Source organism: Euphorbia lathyris, chromosome 4, assembly GCF_963576675.1.
Source record: "Euphorbia lathyris chromosome 4, ddEupLath1.1, whole genome shotgun sequence".
In the NCBI taxonomy this organism is placed as follows: Eukaryota; Viridiplantae; Streptophyta; class Magnoliopsida; order Malpighiales; family Euphorbiaceae; genus Euphorbia; species Euphorbia lathyris.
The window spans coordinates 57,489,484-57,509,015 of NC_088913.1; the positions used below are offsets into that span (position 1 = coordinate 57,489,484).

Sequence of the window (19,532 nt, forward strand, 5' to 3'; positions counted from 1 at the left end):
TGACCCTACTATCTTACCCTTTTTGTTGTCTCCAAAACTTACACTTCCTCCTCGTTTACGCTCAAACGTGATGAACTGAGTTTCATCACCAGTCATATGCCTCGAGCATGCGCTGTCAATATACCACATCTTTGACTTCTCAGCACATCTCAGGCTTACCTGCATTGTAACTAGTTACTTTTAGGTACCCAATTCTTTTTGGGTCCTTGCTTGTTAGGTGCAACAGGTAAAGCATCATATTTTATTTTATGGCGACATACATGGACAGTATGGCCATTCTTTCCACAGAAGTCACAGCTGACCTTCTGTTTAGGTTGTCTCACTGACTGGTCAGCACCCCAGTGCTGAGCATGCCAGCACACCTTTGTGGTGTGACCTTTCTTCCCACAGAAGTCACACTGGACATTCCGCTGGGGATTCCATCTCTGCTGAGTACCTTGGTACTGAGTTCTCAGAGGAATGTTTCTTTTATTTGGAACCTTTAATTGGTTCTGGATAGTTGTGACGTCGTTTCTCAGTTTCTTCGAAACTGATTAGACTTCAGAGACAGACTCATGCATGATCTTCATGTTATCATGCAAAGTTGAGTTGTCCTGAAGAAGGTATCCGAGGTCACTCAGCTTGACCTCTTCAACCTCATCACAGCGCCTGCTGAGTGCTCTAATTTTCTTATTATACTTTTTGACAAGTGTATAGAGATCACGCAGGGCATTACCCATTTCGTTTCTGAGCTGGGAAAGTGGTATTACCTCATTTGATTGCTCCCCATCGTCAGATGCAATGGAGGGGTCAGTGTGCTCAGAGACGCACGGCTCAGCAAGTTCGTCAGCCATGAAGCATATCTTCGTTGACTCGGTGGCCTAAGCTTCTGTTGATGAAGACTCATCACTGTCGCTCCATGTAACCACCATTGCCTTTTTGCCGTTCTTCTTATCTTTCCTCAGCGTGGGGCAGCTTGACTTTATGTGGCCAGTTTGATGACATTCAAAGCATGTAATAGGCTTTGAGTTGACCTTTTTGTATTTGCTGTCGCTGGACTCAGCTTTATACTTATCAAACTTTCTGTAAGGCTTCTTAGAATATTTGTCATTTTTCCCGAACAGCCTTTTCATCTTCCTTGTGAACATAGCCATCTCTTCATCATCTGTTGAGCTCCCATCAGTGGAGTCAGCTTTCATGACAAGAGATTTCTGCTTCTTGTCTTCAGACTTTTCCTTCACCTCGAAGTTTTTCATTGATATCTCATGGGTCAGCAATGAGCCGATGAGTTCGTCATATTTGTAGGTGGTTAAGTCCTGAGCTTCCTCAACAGCGGTCTTCTTTGCTTGCCAGTCTTTAGGAAGACTCCTGAGTATCTTTTTGACTTGTTCTTCCTCAGTGAAGATCTTACCAAGTCTCTTGAGCTCATTTATGATGTTGGTAAATCTTGCATTCATGTCAGATATGCCCTCATCATTGTTCATCTCGAACAGCTCGTACAATCTCATCTGCTGGTTCACCTTGGACTCCTTTACTTTGTTGGTTCCTTTACTTTGTTGGTTCCTTCGTAGGTGACCTCCAGCTTTTTCCAGATCTCTTGCGCCGACTCACAACCTGAAATTTTATTATATTCTGCAGCATCGAGCGCACAGTGAAGCATATTAATAGCCGAAACGTGATTTTGAAGCTTCTTGAGATCATCCTCTGTCTATTTGGCCTCAGCTTTTACAACTGTTTGGCCAGCCACAACTTCAACAGGTACAAATGGGCCTTGCACTATAGATAGCCAGGCACTCATATTTGTAGCCCGAATGAAATTTTTCATCCTATTCTTCCAGAAGGTATAGTTAGACCCAAAGAATAGGGGAGGCCGAGTGATGGACAACCCCTCAGGCAATATCTGAGTTGTTTGGTTTCCTGGGAGAAACCGAGTACTGTTTTCGCCCATAGTGGGGATCAGCTCAAGGTTGTTAAACCTTTTACAGTGAGCTTTTAAGCTCTGATACCACTTGTTGGTCCCTTATAACGTTACAAGTATAGTTCCAAGGGGGGGGGGGTTAGGAACTATTTAAACTTTTTAAAACTTAGGGCAGACTTCTTTTCTTAAGAGAAAAGGTTTTAACAGCGGCGCTGAGTAAACAGTAAGATACTGGCTTAGTCAACTGGTGACTAGGTCAGTTTCTTGACTTGAGTCAGGAGATAGCACTTAGAGTCTATTCCTGAGCTCAGATGTTTGATGCGCACAACTCAGCTTGACCTCTTTACTTGGTCAGTTTTTGGTTATTTAAGCAAGCAATATATATAACGAGTTTAAGGTAAGAAATGCGTTACTCAGCAGATTTATCCAGGTTCGGCTTCTAAGCCTACGTCCTATCCCCGGAACACGTTCCGAGCTTTCGAATCCTCTACTGAGCTCTTTAAAGGTAGAGCCTCAAACCTTTTACAATCTTAGCAACTGAGTATAACAAGAGTACATTCCTCTATACCTCTACTCAATCCTAATCTCTCGCTGAGTACTATAACCGAGTACTCAGCCTCTCCTTTCTAATATCTAGAAATGATAAGTGTTTGTCCTAAACAATGATTGCTAAGACACCTTAGATGATTGAATAATCACTCTAGACTTTTACACAAAAGATATGAAATATAGTGTAAGATTGCTTTGCTTTTTGCTTGCAGAACTTGCGTAGAAATTTGGTCAGTGTAATGGCTTGATCAAGTTCTGTAAGGAATGAAGCTTCTGATGGAACTATTTATAGAGACGTCTTGAGGCATCGGTCATTTCGAATTTTGAAATAACCGTTGGAGGGAAACGGCTTCCTGTCGTTGTCATCCTGACTTGCTCAGAGCTCTCGGCTAATCAGATTTGAGTATCTTCTGTCCTCGGTCAGCTTTTGGTCAGCTCGGCAGAGTGTCTCTCCATTTATGGTAATGTCAACTAGACAGCATACTGTGTCGTCTGAACTTTACCCAAAGTGGAAACACTTTGTCTGGAAGTTTTCCTTAGCCAGCTGTTGTCTTGTACGCTTTGTCGAATCAACTCAGCAGCTTCGTTCCGAAGTTGTTCCCTGAAGGTCTTCTAGATCCTTCTTCCGCTGAGTTGCGTTTTGTCCATAACGACAACGTTTTATCATTAACGGGCCGAGTTGTCTTGAACAGTTTGACTTGGGCTTTGACTCTTGTATTGAGCTTGGGCCTTTTAATCCTTATGTCTTATAAGCAATTTTTAACTCAACATTGAACAAACACATTAGTAGAATAAATCAAAGCATTTAAACTTAGTGTGTTTAGAATATGTTTTTAATTATACTTAAACAATTTTGTCAAATCAAAATTATGTGGAAATGTGTTTCAACAGTATTTGTATGCTTAGTAACTCAGCTTATGATAACCACTCAATATGTATATCTACTCAGCATAAGGTGATTTTATATAATTCATATTTAGCTCAGTATGCAATAGTTACTAATCACTCAGCATGCAATAATCACTCAATATTCATTGGAGCACAAATTTCTATTGAAGAGGATTAGACATACCGATAGCTTCCTTTAGTATGTTGAATTGCTCACGAGCCAGAGGCTTCATAAAGATATCCGCAAGCTGTTCATCGGTTGGTACATAGGTCAGCTTGATCTCTCCTTTGAGTACATGGTCTCTAATGAAGTGATCTCTAATGAAGTGATGCCGAATGCTGACATGCTGTATCCTGCTGTGTTGGATTGGATTTTTGGATAAGTCAATGGCACTCTTATTGCCGCATTTGACTTTGATTGTATCAGTTTGTACTCCATAATCCTCTAGCTGTTGCTTAATCCATAGGACTTTGGCCACACAGCTTCCAGCGTCAATGTACTTAGCTTCAGTTGTTGACAAGGCCACCGACGATTGCTTCTTACTGAACCAAGACACTAGATAGCTTCCAAGGAAGTGACAACCTCCTGAAGTACTCTTACGCTCTAGCTTATCTCGTCCATATTCAGCATCAGTGTATCCAATGAGTGTGAAGTCATTTGTATTTGGATACCATAAACCTGCATTAACTGAGCTCTGCAAATATCTAAAAATTCTTTTTACAGCTATAAGGTGAGATTCCCTGGGGTCAACTTGGTATCTTGCGCAATAACATACTGAGTACTGAATGTCAGGCCTACTGGCAGTAAGATAAAATAGAGAGCCAATCATACCTCGATATAACTTACTATCTACTGACTTACCTTTCTCGTCAGCGCAAAGGACAGTGGCAGTACCCATTGGGGTAGATATGGGCTTACATTCTTCCATATCGAACTTCTTTAACATTTTTTTGGCATACTTAGCCTGACTAATGAAGATGCCGTTCTTTCCTTGCTTAATTTGTAGTCCAAGGAAGAAGTTGAGTTCCCCCATCATTGACATCTCGAACTCAGTTTGCATCTGTTTACTAAATTCTTTGCACATAGATTCATTAGTAGCACCAAAGATTATATCATCTACGTAAATTTGTGCCAGCAGGGTATCTTTACCCTTTTTCTTAATGAATAAGGTTGTGTCAGCTTTTCCTCTGACATAGTTCCTGGTCAGCAGGAAACTGGTCAACCTCTCGTACCAAGCACGTGGTGCTTGCTTCAGGCCGTACATGGCCTTCTTGAGTTTATAAACGTGGTTTGGAAATTTTGAATCTTCAAACCCTGGAGGCTGACTAACATATACCTCTTCGTTTATAAATCCATTAAGAAATGCACTCTTAACATCCATTTGATATAGTTTGAAGTTCATGAAACTAGCATATGCACATAATATTCGTATAGCCTCTAACCTAGCAACAGGAGCAAACGTTTCATCATAGTCAATGCCTTCTTGCTAACTATAGCCTTGAGCTACAAGTCGGGCTTTGTTCCTGACTACATTGCCTTGCTCGTCTAGCTTATTTCTAAAGACCCATTTAGTTCCTATGGTCTTTTGATTCCTAGGTTTTGGTACTAAATCCCATACCTCATTTCTCTTGAATTGATCAAGCTCTTCTGGCATAGCATTGATCCAGAATTCGTCGTGCTCAGCTTTAGTGAAATTCTTTGGTTCATGGAATGAGACGAACGCAACATTGCTAAGATATCTCTTGAGTTGATTTCTTGTCATCAGGTTGTTCTCAGCAGCATCAAGAATGGACTTCTCCGAGTGTCCTCTTGGAATTTTGATCTCTTTGGGTAATGTTGAGTTGTCAGCAGCAGGTGTTTCAATAATCTCTACAGTTTTAGATTGGTCAGCAAAGGTAATTTCAGGTTCGTTTTTACCTTTGGTAAATCCGTGTGGTAATGACTCAGCGGCTCCGTTTTGGTCAGCGGAAGCTGAGCCTGGGTCATTTTCGGCAGACTGACTTGACTTTCCTACAGGGTCAGTTTCATCGAACTCGATATGGACAGACTCTTCTACGACTTGAGTTCGTTTATTGAACACCTTATATGCTTTACTGTTAGTTGAGTACCCTAGAAAGATCGCTTCGTCAGCTTTAGAATCAAATTTGGCAAGGTTGTCTTTCGTATTGAGTATAAAACATTTACAACCAAAAGCACGAAAGTATCCAATATTGGGCTTTCGTCCTTTCCAAAGTTCATAGGGGGGTTTCTTAAGAATAGGTCTAACTAAAGCCCTATTGAGTATATAACATGCTGTGTTGACAGCTTCACCCCAGAAATACTTTGGAAGCCTATTCTCACTCAGCATTGTCCTAGCTATTTCAACTAATGTTCTGTTTTTCCTCTCAACTACCCCATTTTGTTGAGGAGTTCTAGGAGCAGAAAAATTGTGGTCAATGTCGCTGACTTCACAGAATTCATCAAACTGTTGGTTTTTGAATTCTCCGCCATTATCACTACGGATGTGAGCTAATTTTAAATCTTTGTCATTTTCAAGTTTTCTGATCAGTGTTGAGAACGTCTCAAAAGCTTCATCCTTGCTACTCAGCAAGATGACCCAAGTGTACCGAGAGAAATCGTCTACAATGACCAAGGAAAATCTCTTACCGCCCAAGCTGAGTTGCTGGACAGGTCCGAAAATATCCAAGTGTAGTAATTCCAATGGACGCTTGGTTGAGACAATGTTTTTACTTTGAAAAGACTTTTTGGTTTGTTTATCTTGCTGACAAACATTGCATAATTGATCTTTCTCAAACTTAAGTTTGGGTAAACCCTCAACTAATTTCTTTCTTGCTAATTTGGCAAGGAGGTCCATGCTTACGTGACCAAGTCTCTTATGCCATAGCCAGGAGTTATCCTCCTTTGACACTAAGCATATGTTTTTCGAAAAATTCTTTTCTAAACTCAACATGTAAACATTGTCAACACGAGGGGCACTTAAAATCAAATCGTTTGTTTTTCCCTCGAGTATCCGACACTCAGTGGCATCAAATACAACCTTTCTACCGCTGTCACACAGCTGAGCCACGCTCAATAGGTTATATTTGAGACCACTGACTAAGGAGACTGACTCAATAGTAGGGTTACCTCCATAGTACCTGAACCTACTATCTTCCCCTTTTTGTTGTCTCCGAAGCTTACACTTCCACCTCGTTTGCGCTCAAGTGTGATGAATTGAGTTTCATCACCAGTCATATGCCTCGAGCATGCGCTGTCAATATACCAAAGCTTTGACTTCTCCGCGCACCTCAGGCTCACCTGCATTTTAAACTATTCATCTTTAGGTACCCAATTCCTTTTGGGTCCTTTTTGGTTAGCATAAACAGGTGACACATCATGTTTTAATTTGTGACGACATACATTTATGGTGTGGCCATCTTTACCACAATAGTCACAAAAGATTACCCTTTGAGGGTATTTTCTCTTTTGGTCAGCACGATGGTGCTGAGCATACCAACACACTTTTATGGTGTGTCCTCTCTTTCCACAATAGTCACACTGATTGTTCTGCTGAGTGTACTGTCTATACTGACCAGTACCTTGATACTCAGCATTTGGATAGAACCTTTTCTTAGCCGATGTACTCAGCTGGTTCTGCATAGTTGTGATGTCCTTTCTCAGCTTCTTAGAGTCTGATTGGACCTCCGAGACAAACCGATGCATGATTTTCAAATTTTCATCTTGCTTGGTGTTGTCTTGGAGAAGATGTCGGAGGTCACTCAGTTTAACCTCTTCAATCTCATCACATCGCCTGCTGGGTGCCTTTATTTTCTTGTTACACTTTTTGGTCAGTGTATATAGATCAGTCAGGGTGTTAACCATTTCATTTCTAAGCAAGAGAAGAGATGTTACCTCATTAGAGTGTTCCTCTTGGTCAGAACCATCTGAGGGGTCAGCTTGCTCAGATCGGCATAGGTCAGCAGCTTCGTCAGCCATGAAACATATGTTCGCCGACTCAGTGGCATCAGCTTATGATGAGGTTGACTCATCACAATCGCTCCACGTTGCCACCATAGCTTTTCTGCTACCTTTCTTGTCTTTCTTCAGTGTGGGACAGCTTGATTTAATGTGCCCAGTTTGATGGCATTCAAAGCATGTGACAGGCTTGGAGCTGTCCTTTTTGTATCTGCTGTCACTGGACTCAGCTTTGTATTTATCGCTTCGTCTGAATGGCCTTTTTCTGTTCTTGTCATTCTTTCTGAACAACTTCTTCATTTTCCTGGTAAACATGTCCATCTCCTCATCATCCGATGAGTCAGCTTCTGTTGAGTCAACTTTCATGACAAGTGATTTTTGCTTCTTGTCTTCTGACTTTTCTTTAGCTTCAAAGTTTTTCATGGAGATCTCGTGAGTCAGCAGAGATCCGATTAGCTCATCATATTTGTATGTGGTCAAGTCCTGAACTTCTTCTACAGCTGTCTTTTTAGCTTGCCAGCTCTTGGGTAGACTTCTCAAGATTTTCTTCACCTGCTCTTCTTCTGTGAAGTTCTTGCCGAGTCGTTTAAGCTCATTTATGATATTTGTGAACCTTGAGTTCATTTCCGAGATGTCTTCATTTTCATTCATCTCGAACAGCTCATATAGTCTCATGTGTTGGTTCACCTTTGATTCCTTGACCTTGCTGGTGCCTTCATAGGTCACTTCCAGCTTCTTCCATATTTCCTGTGCTGACTCACAACCTGAAATTTTGTTGTACTCTGCAGCATCTAAAGCACAGTGAAGCATATTGATAGCCGAAGCGTTATTTTGTAGTTTTCTAAGGTCATCCTCTAACCATTCAGTTTCACTCTTAACTACTTTCTCGTTGTTTACCATTTTGAAAGGCACAAACGGGCCTTGGACTATTGCAAGCCATGCACTCATGCTTGTGGCTTGAATAAAATTTTTCATCATGTTCTTCCAGAATGTATAGTTTGATCCGACGAGCAAGGGAGGCCGACTAATTGATAATCCCTCGGGGAGTATCTGTGTTGTTTGATTTCCTGGAAGGAAACGAGTGCTGTTCTCAGCCATTTACAGGGATCAGCTCAAGATAGTTTTATCTTAGAGTAGTGAGCTACTGCGCTCTGATACCACTTGTTGGTCCCGTGTAATTAGCTCCAAAGGGGGGGGGGGGGGTAGGAACTAATGTAACTTTTTCGCTTAATTATGCTGACTTAATCAATTCTTTGAATTACTTAACTCAGTTTTGGTCAGCACGGTCGAGAGAGATGTAAGACAGCTTTAGTCAGAGGCTGACTAGAACCGTTTTACTTGTGAGTTGGGAATTAACACTTAGGTCAGCTTCCAACTCAGCACTCTGATTACTCAGTGTCAGCTTATACAATTTATATCCTGAGTAATTTAAACAAGCAACACATACATATATATATTGAGAGAAAGAGTTAGAAATTACTCAGCAGACTTATCCTGGTTCGGCCTCACCGCCTACGTCCAGTCTCCAGAATCCTTCCAGGCTTTTTCAATCCAATACTGAGCTCTTTAAAGGTAGAGCACAAACCATTTACAAAGCAGTTGAGTATGCAAGAGTACCTTCCTCTATTCGTCTACTCAACCTCACTAAGCGCTATAACCGAACACTTAGATTTTCTCTACCGATGAGTACTAAAACCGAGTACTCAGCACCACTCTTTCAACTTTTACAATTGATACAGATTTGTTCTTTCTAGATGAAGAACACTTTAGATGAATACAAATTCAATCTAGACTTTTACACAGAAATAGGATTTGGGTGTAAGTATTTGCTTTTTCTTGTTTGTATGTGCTTGTATGTATGCTTTTCTCTTTTGTATTTCGGCAAAGGATCCAAGAGATAAACTTGTCATTTTATAGTGAATTCTGAGGCTTCAATCATTTGAATTCGGATGTATCCGTTGGATTCAAACAGTCTTCTTGCGTCATTCACTGGTCAGCATACAGTTTTTGCAGGCCAATCATGTCGTCTGATTTTAGCAGGCGTCAGGCTTGTCTTCTTCCGCCAGGTTCGTCTTCTAGCGCCAGTTTCATCTTTTAGCTAGAGGCCAGTTAACCCATGCATCTCGAAACTGTCTCCATGCGTAATTCCAAAGCTCCTGAATTGGTGCAGATCTCTGTCGGATCTTGTCTTTTAAACGGATCATTGGCGCTGTCCTGATGAACACTCAGCTTGACTTTAATAGACGTTGCCTTCGATCTTTGTCTCTGGCGAGGCTGAGTTGCGTTCTACTCAGCTTCTTCGGTCAGCTTCGTCTTCAAGCGTTTGTTCTGAAGGAGACTTTTCTTTTATTATGCTGAGTCGTGTTCTACTCAGCTTGTGCTGTGTCTCATACTGACTTCGTCCTGTCTTACTTTTTTATATCTGTTCTCATTTATAATTACACTTAACATTGAACAAACACATTAGTACAATTAAATCAAAGCACTTAAATTTAATTGTCTTAATCATGGATTAACTTAAATAATTTTGTCAAATCAAAATCATGTGGAAAGGTGTTTCAACAAGGATGTCATAGCCCGCCTAAAATCATCCAGGGGAAGGCCCGATCCAAATGCCCAAAGGGCTAAGAGAAGCGGTCCAGGGGCAAAACGGTCATTTTACTGTTCATTGGGACGATGCGGGACATACCGGTGGACATCGAGAACATCGGGTCAATCGTATGTGCAGTTGTGCACAAGGCAGTTGGGTAGCGGAATTCGAGGATGGACACACACACAAATTTTGTATTACGTTTTGAAAATGCTTGATGATTTGAATTATAATGTTTTACGTTTGATTGATTACGAGTTGGTTTGTTAAAACGTTTATTTGGTTACGAATTGGTTTGATAAAACGTTTATTTGTTTATGAGCTGGTTTGATAAAACAGTTATTTAATTTGATTCGTTTTGATAAAATTATTTTTACTATAGAAATTTTTATATTAATAAAGTGAAATATCCAATTAAAGTATTAGCGTGTCATTCAACGTGTCAATGAGTTAAAACAAGTTAATAAGTTAAGAGAACTACCTAAAATAGGTAGAACTACGTGACTTTGATTCCCGATTTAAATAATTAAAGACGTTCGGGATACGTAGGAAGCTTGATAGAATTATCGAGTCCATGCCAAATAATAAATAAAACTTTAGGTAGTCCGAATAAATTTTTATCTATTAGAAAATAAGTTTGGCTTTTAGACTGTTAGAAGTTCGTTATCCTGTTTTCCCTTCATACCCGATGTCGTTTTGGGTCGGGTGTGACATGGTACCTGAACCAAGTTTGAATGTATAGCCATTTGTACTCTTCCGATCATCCAAACATCTGGCCCAATCGCTGTCAGTAAAGCCAATCAATTTAAAATTAACAACATGATTGTACCATAAGCCAAAATCAAGAGATCCAGCAATATAGCGCATGACTCTTTTCACTGCTCCAAGATGATGTTTTGATGGAGAATGCATGAACCTGGAAATTACCCCCACCAAATAAGCAATATTTGGTCGAGTGTGAGTTAGATATATCAAACCTCCTACCAAGCTTCTGAAATATCTTGCATCGGTTGGTTCAGTCCCATCTTCAAGATGCAATTTCTCATTCAAATTCATTGGTGTAGCAGCAACTTTATAATTAAGCATGTTAAATCTATTGAGAAGATCAGTAGCATATTTCTTTTGATGAACAAAAATCCCATCAGCAGCTTGCATCACTTCCAAACCAAGAAAATAATGTAATTCACCCAAATCTGACATCTCAAATTTGTTCTTCATGCAAACTTTAAATTCTTCAATTAAGGAAGAGGAACCCATATAGATAATATCATCTACATAAACGCAAACAATGAGAAAGTTCTTACTAGCTTTCTTCAAATAAAGTGTTGGCTCATTCTCGCTTCTTTCAAACCCATTCTCTTGGAAATAAGAATCAATTTTGCTGTACCATGCACGTGGGGCTTGCTTTAAGCCATAAAGAGCATTTTTTAGCCTATACACCTTTCCTTCTTCCCCTTGAACAACAAAGCCTTCTGGTTGGGTTACATAAACTTCTTCTTCCAACTCATCATTTAAAAAGGCAGACTTAACATCAAACTGATAAACAGTTAACCTGAGTTGAGCAGCCAAGGCTAGAAGAGTTCTTACCGTTTCAAAGCGTGCTACGGGAGAAAAAGTGTCTTCATAGTCGATACCTTGATGCTGTGAGTATCCATTGACTACGAGTCTCACCTTATGTTTTTGAATTTCTCCACCAGAGTTGTACTTAGTTCTGAACACCCACTTGACTCCAATGGCCTTTTTCCCTTCCGACAGCTTCACCAATTCCCAGGTTGCATTTTTCTTAATTGCCTCTAATTCTTCCTTCATTGCTTCACAGAATTCTTCTTTATCTATAGCTTCTCCAAAGTTTGTCGGATCAACTACCGATAAGGCTTGTGGAGCCTCATAAATATCTTTCAATGATCTGAATTTTCTTGGTGGAGTTTCTTCATCTGATGAGTTATTTCTGCTTGATTGGGAGGATGTGGAATTTGTTGAGGCTGAATGAGTGGAGCTTGTTGAGGCTGAATTGATGGAATTACTTGATGAGTTGCTGCTGTTAAAGGATATGGAGGTTGTTGAAGTTGAATTAACAAGTCCAAATGTGTTCTGTGGAGCTTCATTTTCAATTACAACAGCCTTAACACCATTTGATTCTTCATTCCATACCCATCTTTCATCTTCATCAAAAATAACATTCCTGCTAATAGTCACTTTGCCACTAATCGGGTTATAGAACCTATATGCTTTAATTGATCACAATAACCAATAAAAATGCATTTTGCTGATTTATCGTCAAGTTTACTATGATTATGAGAATCAATTAAAGCATAGGTAATACAACCAAATATACGTAAGTGGCTTACCGAAGAACTTCTTCCTCTCCAAGCTTGATATGGGATCTGATTTAGGACAGCTTTTGCTGGAGATAATTTTAGAAGATAGACTGTTGTGGCTACTACTTCTGCCCAAAAAATATTCAGAAGATTTTTTGCTGTCAACATGCTTCTTGCCATCTCTACCACTATGTTGTTCTTGCGTTCGGCCACACCGTTTTATTGTGGTGTATAAGGTGCTGTCAATTCCCTGTGAATGCCATTTTCTTCACAAAATGCAGAGAATTCTTTAGATAAAAACTCACCACCTCTGTCAGTCTGAAGCGCCTTAATGAGTGTGCCACTTTGCTTCTTGACATAGGCCTTAAACTTCTTAAAATTGGAGAATGTTTCTGACTTGAGTTCTTGAAAGTACACCCAACTTATACGGCTGTAATCATCAGTAAGAAGCAAAAAATACCGACTCCCACTAAATGATGCAGTTTTCATTAGACCACATAAGTCTGCATGCACTAATTCATGAGTTTTAGACGCCTTCCAAGACTTGTCTATAGGAAAAGGACGTTTGCTTTACTTTCCATAGACACAACCCTCAGATAACTCAAGTGAATCAATTTGAGGCAGCCCATTCATCATTTCTTTTTCTCTCAACAATTTCAGTCCCTTGACATTTAAATGCCCATATCTTAAGTGCCAAAGTGTTGATTCATTGTTTTCTTTGACAGCAAGAGCATGACACTCTACACTAGAAATAGCAAGAGGAAATAATTTGTTTCTAGTCATAGAAACATTAGCTACAACATGACCAGATTTTTTCTTTTTAATTACACATGAATTATCATCAAACAAAAGAGAAAAACCGCTCCCCATTAACTGCCCAACGCTCAAGAAATTATGTGACAAAGAAGGAATAAAATAAACATCATATAGAAACTTGACATTACCATGCCCATTGTTTATTGCCACAGTTCCTTTTCCTTTAACTTGCAACTGCTTATTGTCACCAATTCTCACCTTCAACTTGTAGGAATCATCAAACTCATTGAATAAAGACTTTTCATTAGTTATGTGATTTGAACACCCACTATCAAGGCACCAAATATTACTCATGATATTTGTATCATCATGATAGGCCATGAACAACTTGGCCTCCTCCTCTTCTTCTTCTTCTTGCTCTTCTTGAACAGCATAACTTGCATGCCTTTCTCGATCTCTTTTCCAACATTCAGCTTGAACATGCCCATATTGTTGGCAATAATAACATTGGATATTGCTTTTGTTGTTTTCACATCCTCTGCCTCGGCCACCTCTTCCACGATAGCCTCCTCTTCCACGTCCTCTGTTGGACATCTCCCCTTTCACATGAAAGGCCTTTTCTTCACCTGGTTCATATTTCTTTAGTCTCACCTCATGGAATTGTAAAGATCCCATTAGTTCATCAAATGTGTAAGTTGCCAAGTCTTTAGACTCCTCTATTGTTGCCACTATATGATCGAATTTTGAACTTAGGCTCCTCAAAACCTTTGCAACAATAATTTGATCTTTAATTTCCTCTCCATAGGATCTCATTTGATTGACAATAGCATCTACCCTTGTAAGGTAGTCCTGTACTAATTCTCCATTCTTCATTTGTAAGGTTTCAAAATCACGAAGAAAGGATTGGAGTTTTACCATGATTACCTTCGAGGAGCCTTGGAAGGCTGTCTGCAAGGTTATCGAAGCTTCTTTGGCAGTATTTGCTGTTGAAATTTTAGTGAAGATTGAATCACAACCTGCTGAATAAAGAATAAGGCTTTTGCATCATTCTTCTTGTTTTCCTTTAACTTTGTCTCATCTTCTTCATCAGGACACCCATTTTCCACTAAATCCCACAAGTCTTGAGATCTGAACAAGGTTTTCATCTTGATGCTCCAGAATTCATAACAATCTCCTTTGAAAACAGGAATTGCTGGTTGGGAAATATTTAGGGTATTGTTGTTCGCCATAAGCACGCCCAATTGCAACCGAACATGGCTCTGATACCACTTTTGTTAGGAATTGCAAGAAGAAATGGAGGAACTTGAAATATATTCTGAAGCTTTATGTTTTTATTGCTTAATTATCAAAGGAAAAGAAGTGCCTATAAATAGGCTTACAACGTAAAACTAAAATGCTAAAAACTCTCGACTTATTTGAGGATCAACAATTCAGAAAATCAAGGAACAAATATTCAAATAAATAAAGCGGTTAAGAGACTAACTCATCTGATAAAAATATTTAATCAGATTTGAATTAATTCTCAACCTTGCACTCTTAATTTATGCAAAAACCATGGAATTAATCCAAAATGCTTAGTCAAAACTTTGAAATGAAGTAACCTAATTTGGGAGAAATGAAATGTGAATAATGTAATTACCTGTGCTAGCAGTGACATTAATGGTGGTATGGGAAATGAACCTATAGGTGGGAGTAGTGTTGTTAAAGGTGGTGGGAGAGGCATTGTCTTTAAAAGAGGTGCCTTTTTAGTAATTTGAATCTTCTAAGCATGACAATAAATAGAACGGTTGCAGAAAGAACAATAAGAAAGATAGCTGAAATGATGATAATGAGAATGGAAGTGGAAGAAAGAAAAGTATGGTGAGAATGGAAGTGGAAGAAAGAAAACTAGAAAGTTCCACCAAATCTTAAAGGAGGAAGAAGAAGAGCACAAATAGGTGGCAAAGAGGGGTATTTGAAGAGAGACGCATATAGGGCAAGCCACGGTATGGGAGAGATTGTTTCTTGTCTTGTCTGTTATGGTTGCCATTTTCTAGAGAGAGAAAACGGAGCTGTTCGATTCTGATCAATAAGAAGAAAAAAATAAAGATTCTTTTTCTCTTATTGTAATAAGAGAAATTAATTTAAGATTTGGGAAATTCGATTGATTTTAGACAGAAAGAAGAAAAAAAATAAGAAATTAAAGATAGATAAAGAAGGTGGTGTATTTGATTTTTATTTTTTATTTTTTATTTTGAGGTTTATTTGTGATAACTAGATAATAAGGGAGGTTAATTTCTAAAATAAATAAATATAAGGACAAAATTAACTCTTTTCCCTTTGACTTTTAATACCATTAATCAATTTGATTCGTGTTTGCTAACAAAATGAATTTCAAGATATCATTTTGTAAATTTTTAAACCACAATGGTGTCGATTGAAAACAGATGTAACCACAAAATTTATTTTTGTACTTTTCCTTAATAAATATGGTAATAAACAATTTTAAATCCGGATATTTTTATAATCAAATTAAAAGATACTGTCTATAGCAAAACCAAAACCTTAATCCGAGTTTATACAAAAAAGAATTCCACAAATTGAATTTTCTGTTTGAATATAAAAAATTCCATAATAACAAAGTGTGAAAACAGAGATTTTGTTATTTATTTATTAACACATTTTGTATTTTCTATTCTGACGTGGTATAATTTGACTGATAAGAAGAGAAATAAATTATCCAAAACTACAATTTTCATATCGGAGTATATAATAAATTTTCTGACAATAAATTATATAAAATTGCATTCTAGAAATAAATAGTGTTTGAAGTCAATAATGAACATCCAAAAGATTTGGGCAATCCAAGTCAATGTTGGAAGTCATCAAGAAAGTGACATATACTTCCTTGTAGCAAGGAACAAACATGTGATTCCATATTGTTTATTTTTGAAAAATATAGAAGAAAAGTCCTCTAATTACATAATTCCAAGTCAACATCTGTATATTGAGAAATTCTACAATAACTGTTAGCTTCCTTTATTGAAGCTTATCTTGTTTGGTTGCGACCAGTTCTACATCCTTTTGCTTATCACTATTTTCAGTGACGCTAACCTCGGTTTTTGTCTCAGCGGCTTCCCGAAACTTCTTATAAATGTCACCCTTGTAAAAATCCCTTGTCCGAATGACTAAAATGAGTGAAACTAAAGTACCAAATAAAGTAACAGCAGTAATTATAATGAAAGACAGCTTAAAGCACTGAGTCCCAATGCAATTAAGATCCTGGCCAGGCACTCTGGTTATCCCCTTGGCTGCTAATTGCTTATGAGCCTCCTTATCATACAAATGACCAGCCACTTTGACGTTAAGTAAATATGATCCAATCGGGCTAGCCACTGACCCAAAATTATACAAAGTTGAATAATATTTGAGGCCAAAAATCTCAGAAATCATAGCAAAAAGTAATGGCCATTGAGCTCCAAAACAAAAGCCAATTATAATAGAAGCAGCATAAAGTCCTCCAGGAACATTAAATGCAATAAGGAGATGACCAAAACAAGATAAAAATAGGATTAATGTAAGAACTAAAGGGCGAGGAAATCTATATTTGGTCAAGAAATGTTCAGACACAAATCCTGCTACAACTCTACCTAGATAATTCCATATGCTCACTAATGAAACAAATGTACTAGTACTTCTTTTAGGGTACCCTAAAGATGTCCCAATCTGACCCAAGTTGTCTATGGCCGTAAGAGTTCCTCCTACCCCACAAATTGTAGCTAAGAAAAGTATCAACATGTCTATACTGAAAAGAGCTTGTAGTATAGTGTAATCCTCTCCTCTCTCCGGTTGCCGGAACATAGTTTTCCAGCAAGAAATGTTAGATGAAGAATCACCACCCTCTATCATCTGGGTCTGATGAGTTATGATCTCCAAAGGCAATATTGGATCTAACGTCTTTGTGTTCCAAATCTTGTACTCTTCTATGAAAACAATAACAAGTGGAAGAAAAAGTAGGAAAAGGACTACTGCAGCACTCAAACCATATTCAATCCTATTAAAATCAACCTTCTTTTCTATTATGATTATAATCATCAGAAATCCAGCCAATCCAAGAGAAACGTAGAGGAAATTGTAAAACACTTTAAGCTCGTTCGGTTGCCGAATTACCTGTCACAAATTATAATAAAAGTTATTTTACATATTACACCCGATGCATAGTAGAAGTTTTCGTATAATACCTTCATTGTACGAATTGTACGCAAGAAGGCAAAAGAGATAACAGCAGGAAGATAACCGATCAACAGAATCAAAGACTTTGAATCATCTCCATAAACGGCATGATATAATTGAGTTATAATAGCACCACTTAACCCAACATACCCCTTCAAGATTCCAAGAACAACACCTCTACTTTCAGGGAAATTCTTCACACAAGTAACAAGAGAACCTGTGTTAGCAAATGCTTGAGAATTTGCACCTATGCATATATACAAGCACATGTGCCAAACATGAACGCCGGTGATTTTCCCGGTCACCGCTAACCAAATCATCAAGTACCCAAAAAAGTTCATTAGTGCTCCAATTGAAAGAACCACCCACGGCGGAGTAACCTCGTTGATCAGGCCGGAGAGGATGCCTACGTTTGCACCGAGGTCTTTGAAGAAGCTGAGAAGATTTAAGGTTGTTTGGTCATACCCCAGTGAGGTTTTGATGTCGCCGGAGTAGATACTGAACATGTAAGTGGCCCCGGCAGCTGACATGATTAGAAATGATGCGAAAACCATGAACCACCGTCCGGTGATTACTTGGATGGTTAAGTTCTTCATGTCGCCGGGGCTAGCAACCACCATTTTATGGTTTTGGTTTGTTGAATCACACTCTTTGAGCAAGCTAGGACGGCTTATGGAGAACTATGGTCTATATATAGCTTTTTCAATGGCAAGAAATTTCAACTCATCTGACTATTCTAAAATTTTCAGTTGTTATTATTAAGTTTTTAAAAATATATAAGTATTTCGATTAAAAATATTAACTATTATCTTATATTTCCAAAAATATAAATATTATCTTATATTAATATCCATATACACTTTTTTAGGATAAGTACAGGGTAGGTTTGAAGACATAATTCATCACTAAAATAGTTAGTAAATATGTAACATTCGTAATATTATAGAGTTTTTTTTTTTTTTTTTTTTTTATAAAACAAAATTATAGTTGTATCTACCATTTTAATAATAGTATTTTTTGAAGAAATTTTAATAATGGCTTAATGCTTCTCCAGCCCCCTTAACTTGTTCAAATTGGTCATTTTACCCCTATAACTCATCGAATGTCCTATTTACCCCCTTAACTCCATAAAAATGGTATTTCTCACTCCCTTAATGTAACATCCCCAAAACCCTAACATATGAGTCTTCCCACATTCATATATATTTTCATGATTGAATACATACATTTTAGATTCGTCTCATTGTCAGTAGAAGTTTTGTATGCATAATGCGATTATCGTGCGATTAGTAGACGATTAGTGTGTCGTTAAGATGTAACGATTGGTTAATTGAGTTAGGACTTAAATGAATGAATTAATGAATTCATATGTCCTAAATTGATTAACTTACATTTGTGGAGGGCTGGATTGGAGGTTTGTGAGCAAGCACGAGGTGTCACTCAAGTAAGACAAAGTATGCCTCTTTGTTTTAACAATGATTGATACAACTCATTTCTCCTCATTTCCAGCCACAATTTCGACCAAAACTTCAGCAAACCTTCCTTTGATATACCCTAACATCCTCCAAACAAAACTCTTCCAATTTCTTTCATTTTCAAGCCAAACAAGTCAAGTTAGGAAGCATACTAGGTGATAGACACAAGTTGAAGGTTAGTATGCTGTTTTAGCTTGTTTTCTATGAGTTGGAGATTCTGAAAAAACCTAGGTATGATCATAGGATTTGTTGTGGATGAGTTGTGATTGAGCTTGTTGAGTTTTGGTGTTGTTTTCATTGGTTTTAGGCTGTCCAAATGAAAGATATGTATCAAGTGCCCTAAACAGAAATCTAGGGTACTGCTTTCAGTCATTTTGGAGCCTGTTTTTCATATTGATATTGTTCGAATTTGAAGATACATAAAGAATAACATATGTTCCTATATGTGTTATGAAACCCTCTGTAAAATATGGGACTTTAATTCCATATATAGAGGAAGAAAACCTAGATTGATCATGACTGCCTCGAAATTGAATGTCATGTGAGGCAGCCATGTTGATGTAGCATTTTGAGGATCTTAAAGTCCGAATTGGAGAAAGTTTCTTTATACAAAAATGTTCCTAAATACTTGAAGTATATGTCTGTAAAAGGATTTGGCAATCCATTGTGTTTATTGTGAGCTAGGTTGAGTGAATTATGGTAGATGCAAATCTGAATAGTCTGTTTCTTGGCTGGAAACAGGACCGAATCATTTTGCATGCCATATATTGTGTAGAAGTGATATTAAAGTGAATTTTGGATATGTTCTACCCATATATGTCTAGTTTCAGTAGGTTCAAGAATCAGGGCATTTGGATTCATATACAGAAAGTTATGGCAGAATGTGTTTAAG

At 38.1% G+C, this 19,532-nt stretch overlaps 1 protein-coding gene across 1 annotated transcript; it reads right to left on the bottom strand.

The window, feature by feature from the left end:
• Positions 1-15,757: 15,757 nt before the first annotated feature.
• LOC136227322 (protein NUCLEAR FUSION DEFECTIVE 4-like) lies at positions 15,758-17,845 on the bottom strand. Its single transcript, XM_066015965.1, has 2 exons — positions 17,174-17,845; positions 15,758-17,102 (listed from the first exon to the last, which is right to left on the bottom strand). Exons 1-2 carry the CDS (start codon positions 17,783-17,785, stop codon positions 15,972-15,974), a joined length of 1,743 nt encoding a protein of 580 aa, XP_065872037.1. The 5' UTR covers positions 17,786-17,845; the 3' UTR covers positions 15,758-15,971.
• Positions 17,846-19,532: the final 1,687 nt, after the last annotated feature.

Excerpts from the sequence above, each read along its gene's own strand:
- LOC136227322 (XM_066015965.1), bottom strand. The coding sequence starts at position 17,785 with ATGGTGGTTGCTAGCCCCGGCGACATGAAGAACTTAACCATCCAAGTA. Across the intron at positions 17,103-17,173 it reads GTACAATTCGTACAATGAAG|GTAATTCGGCAACCGAACGA; the intron begins GTATTATACGAA and ends AATTTGTGACAG.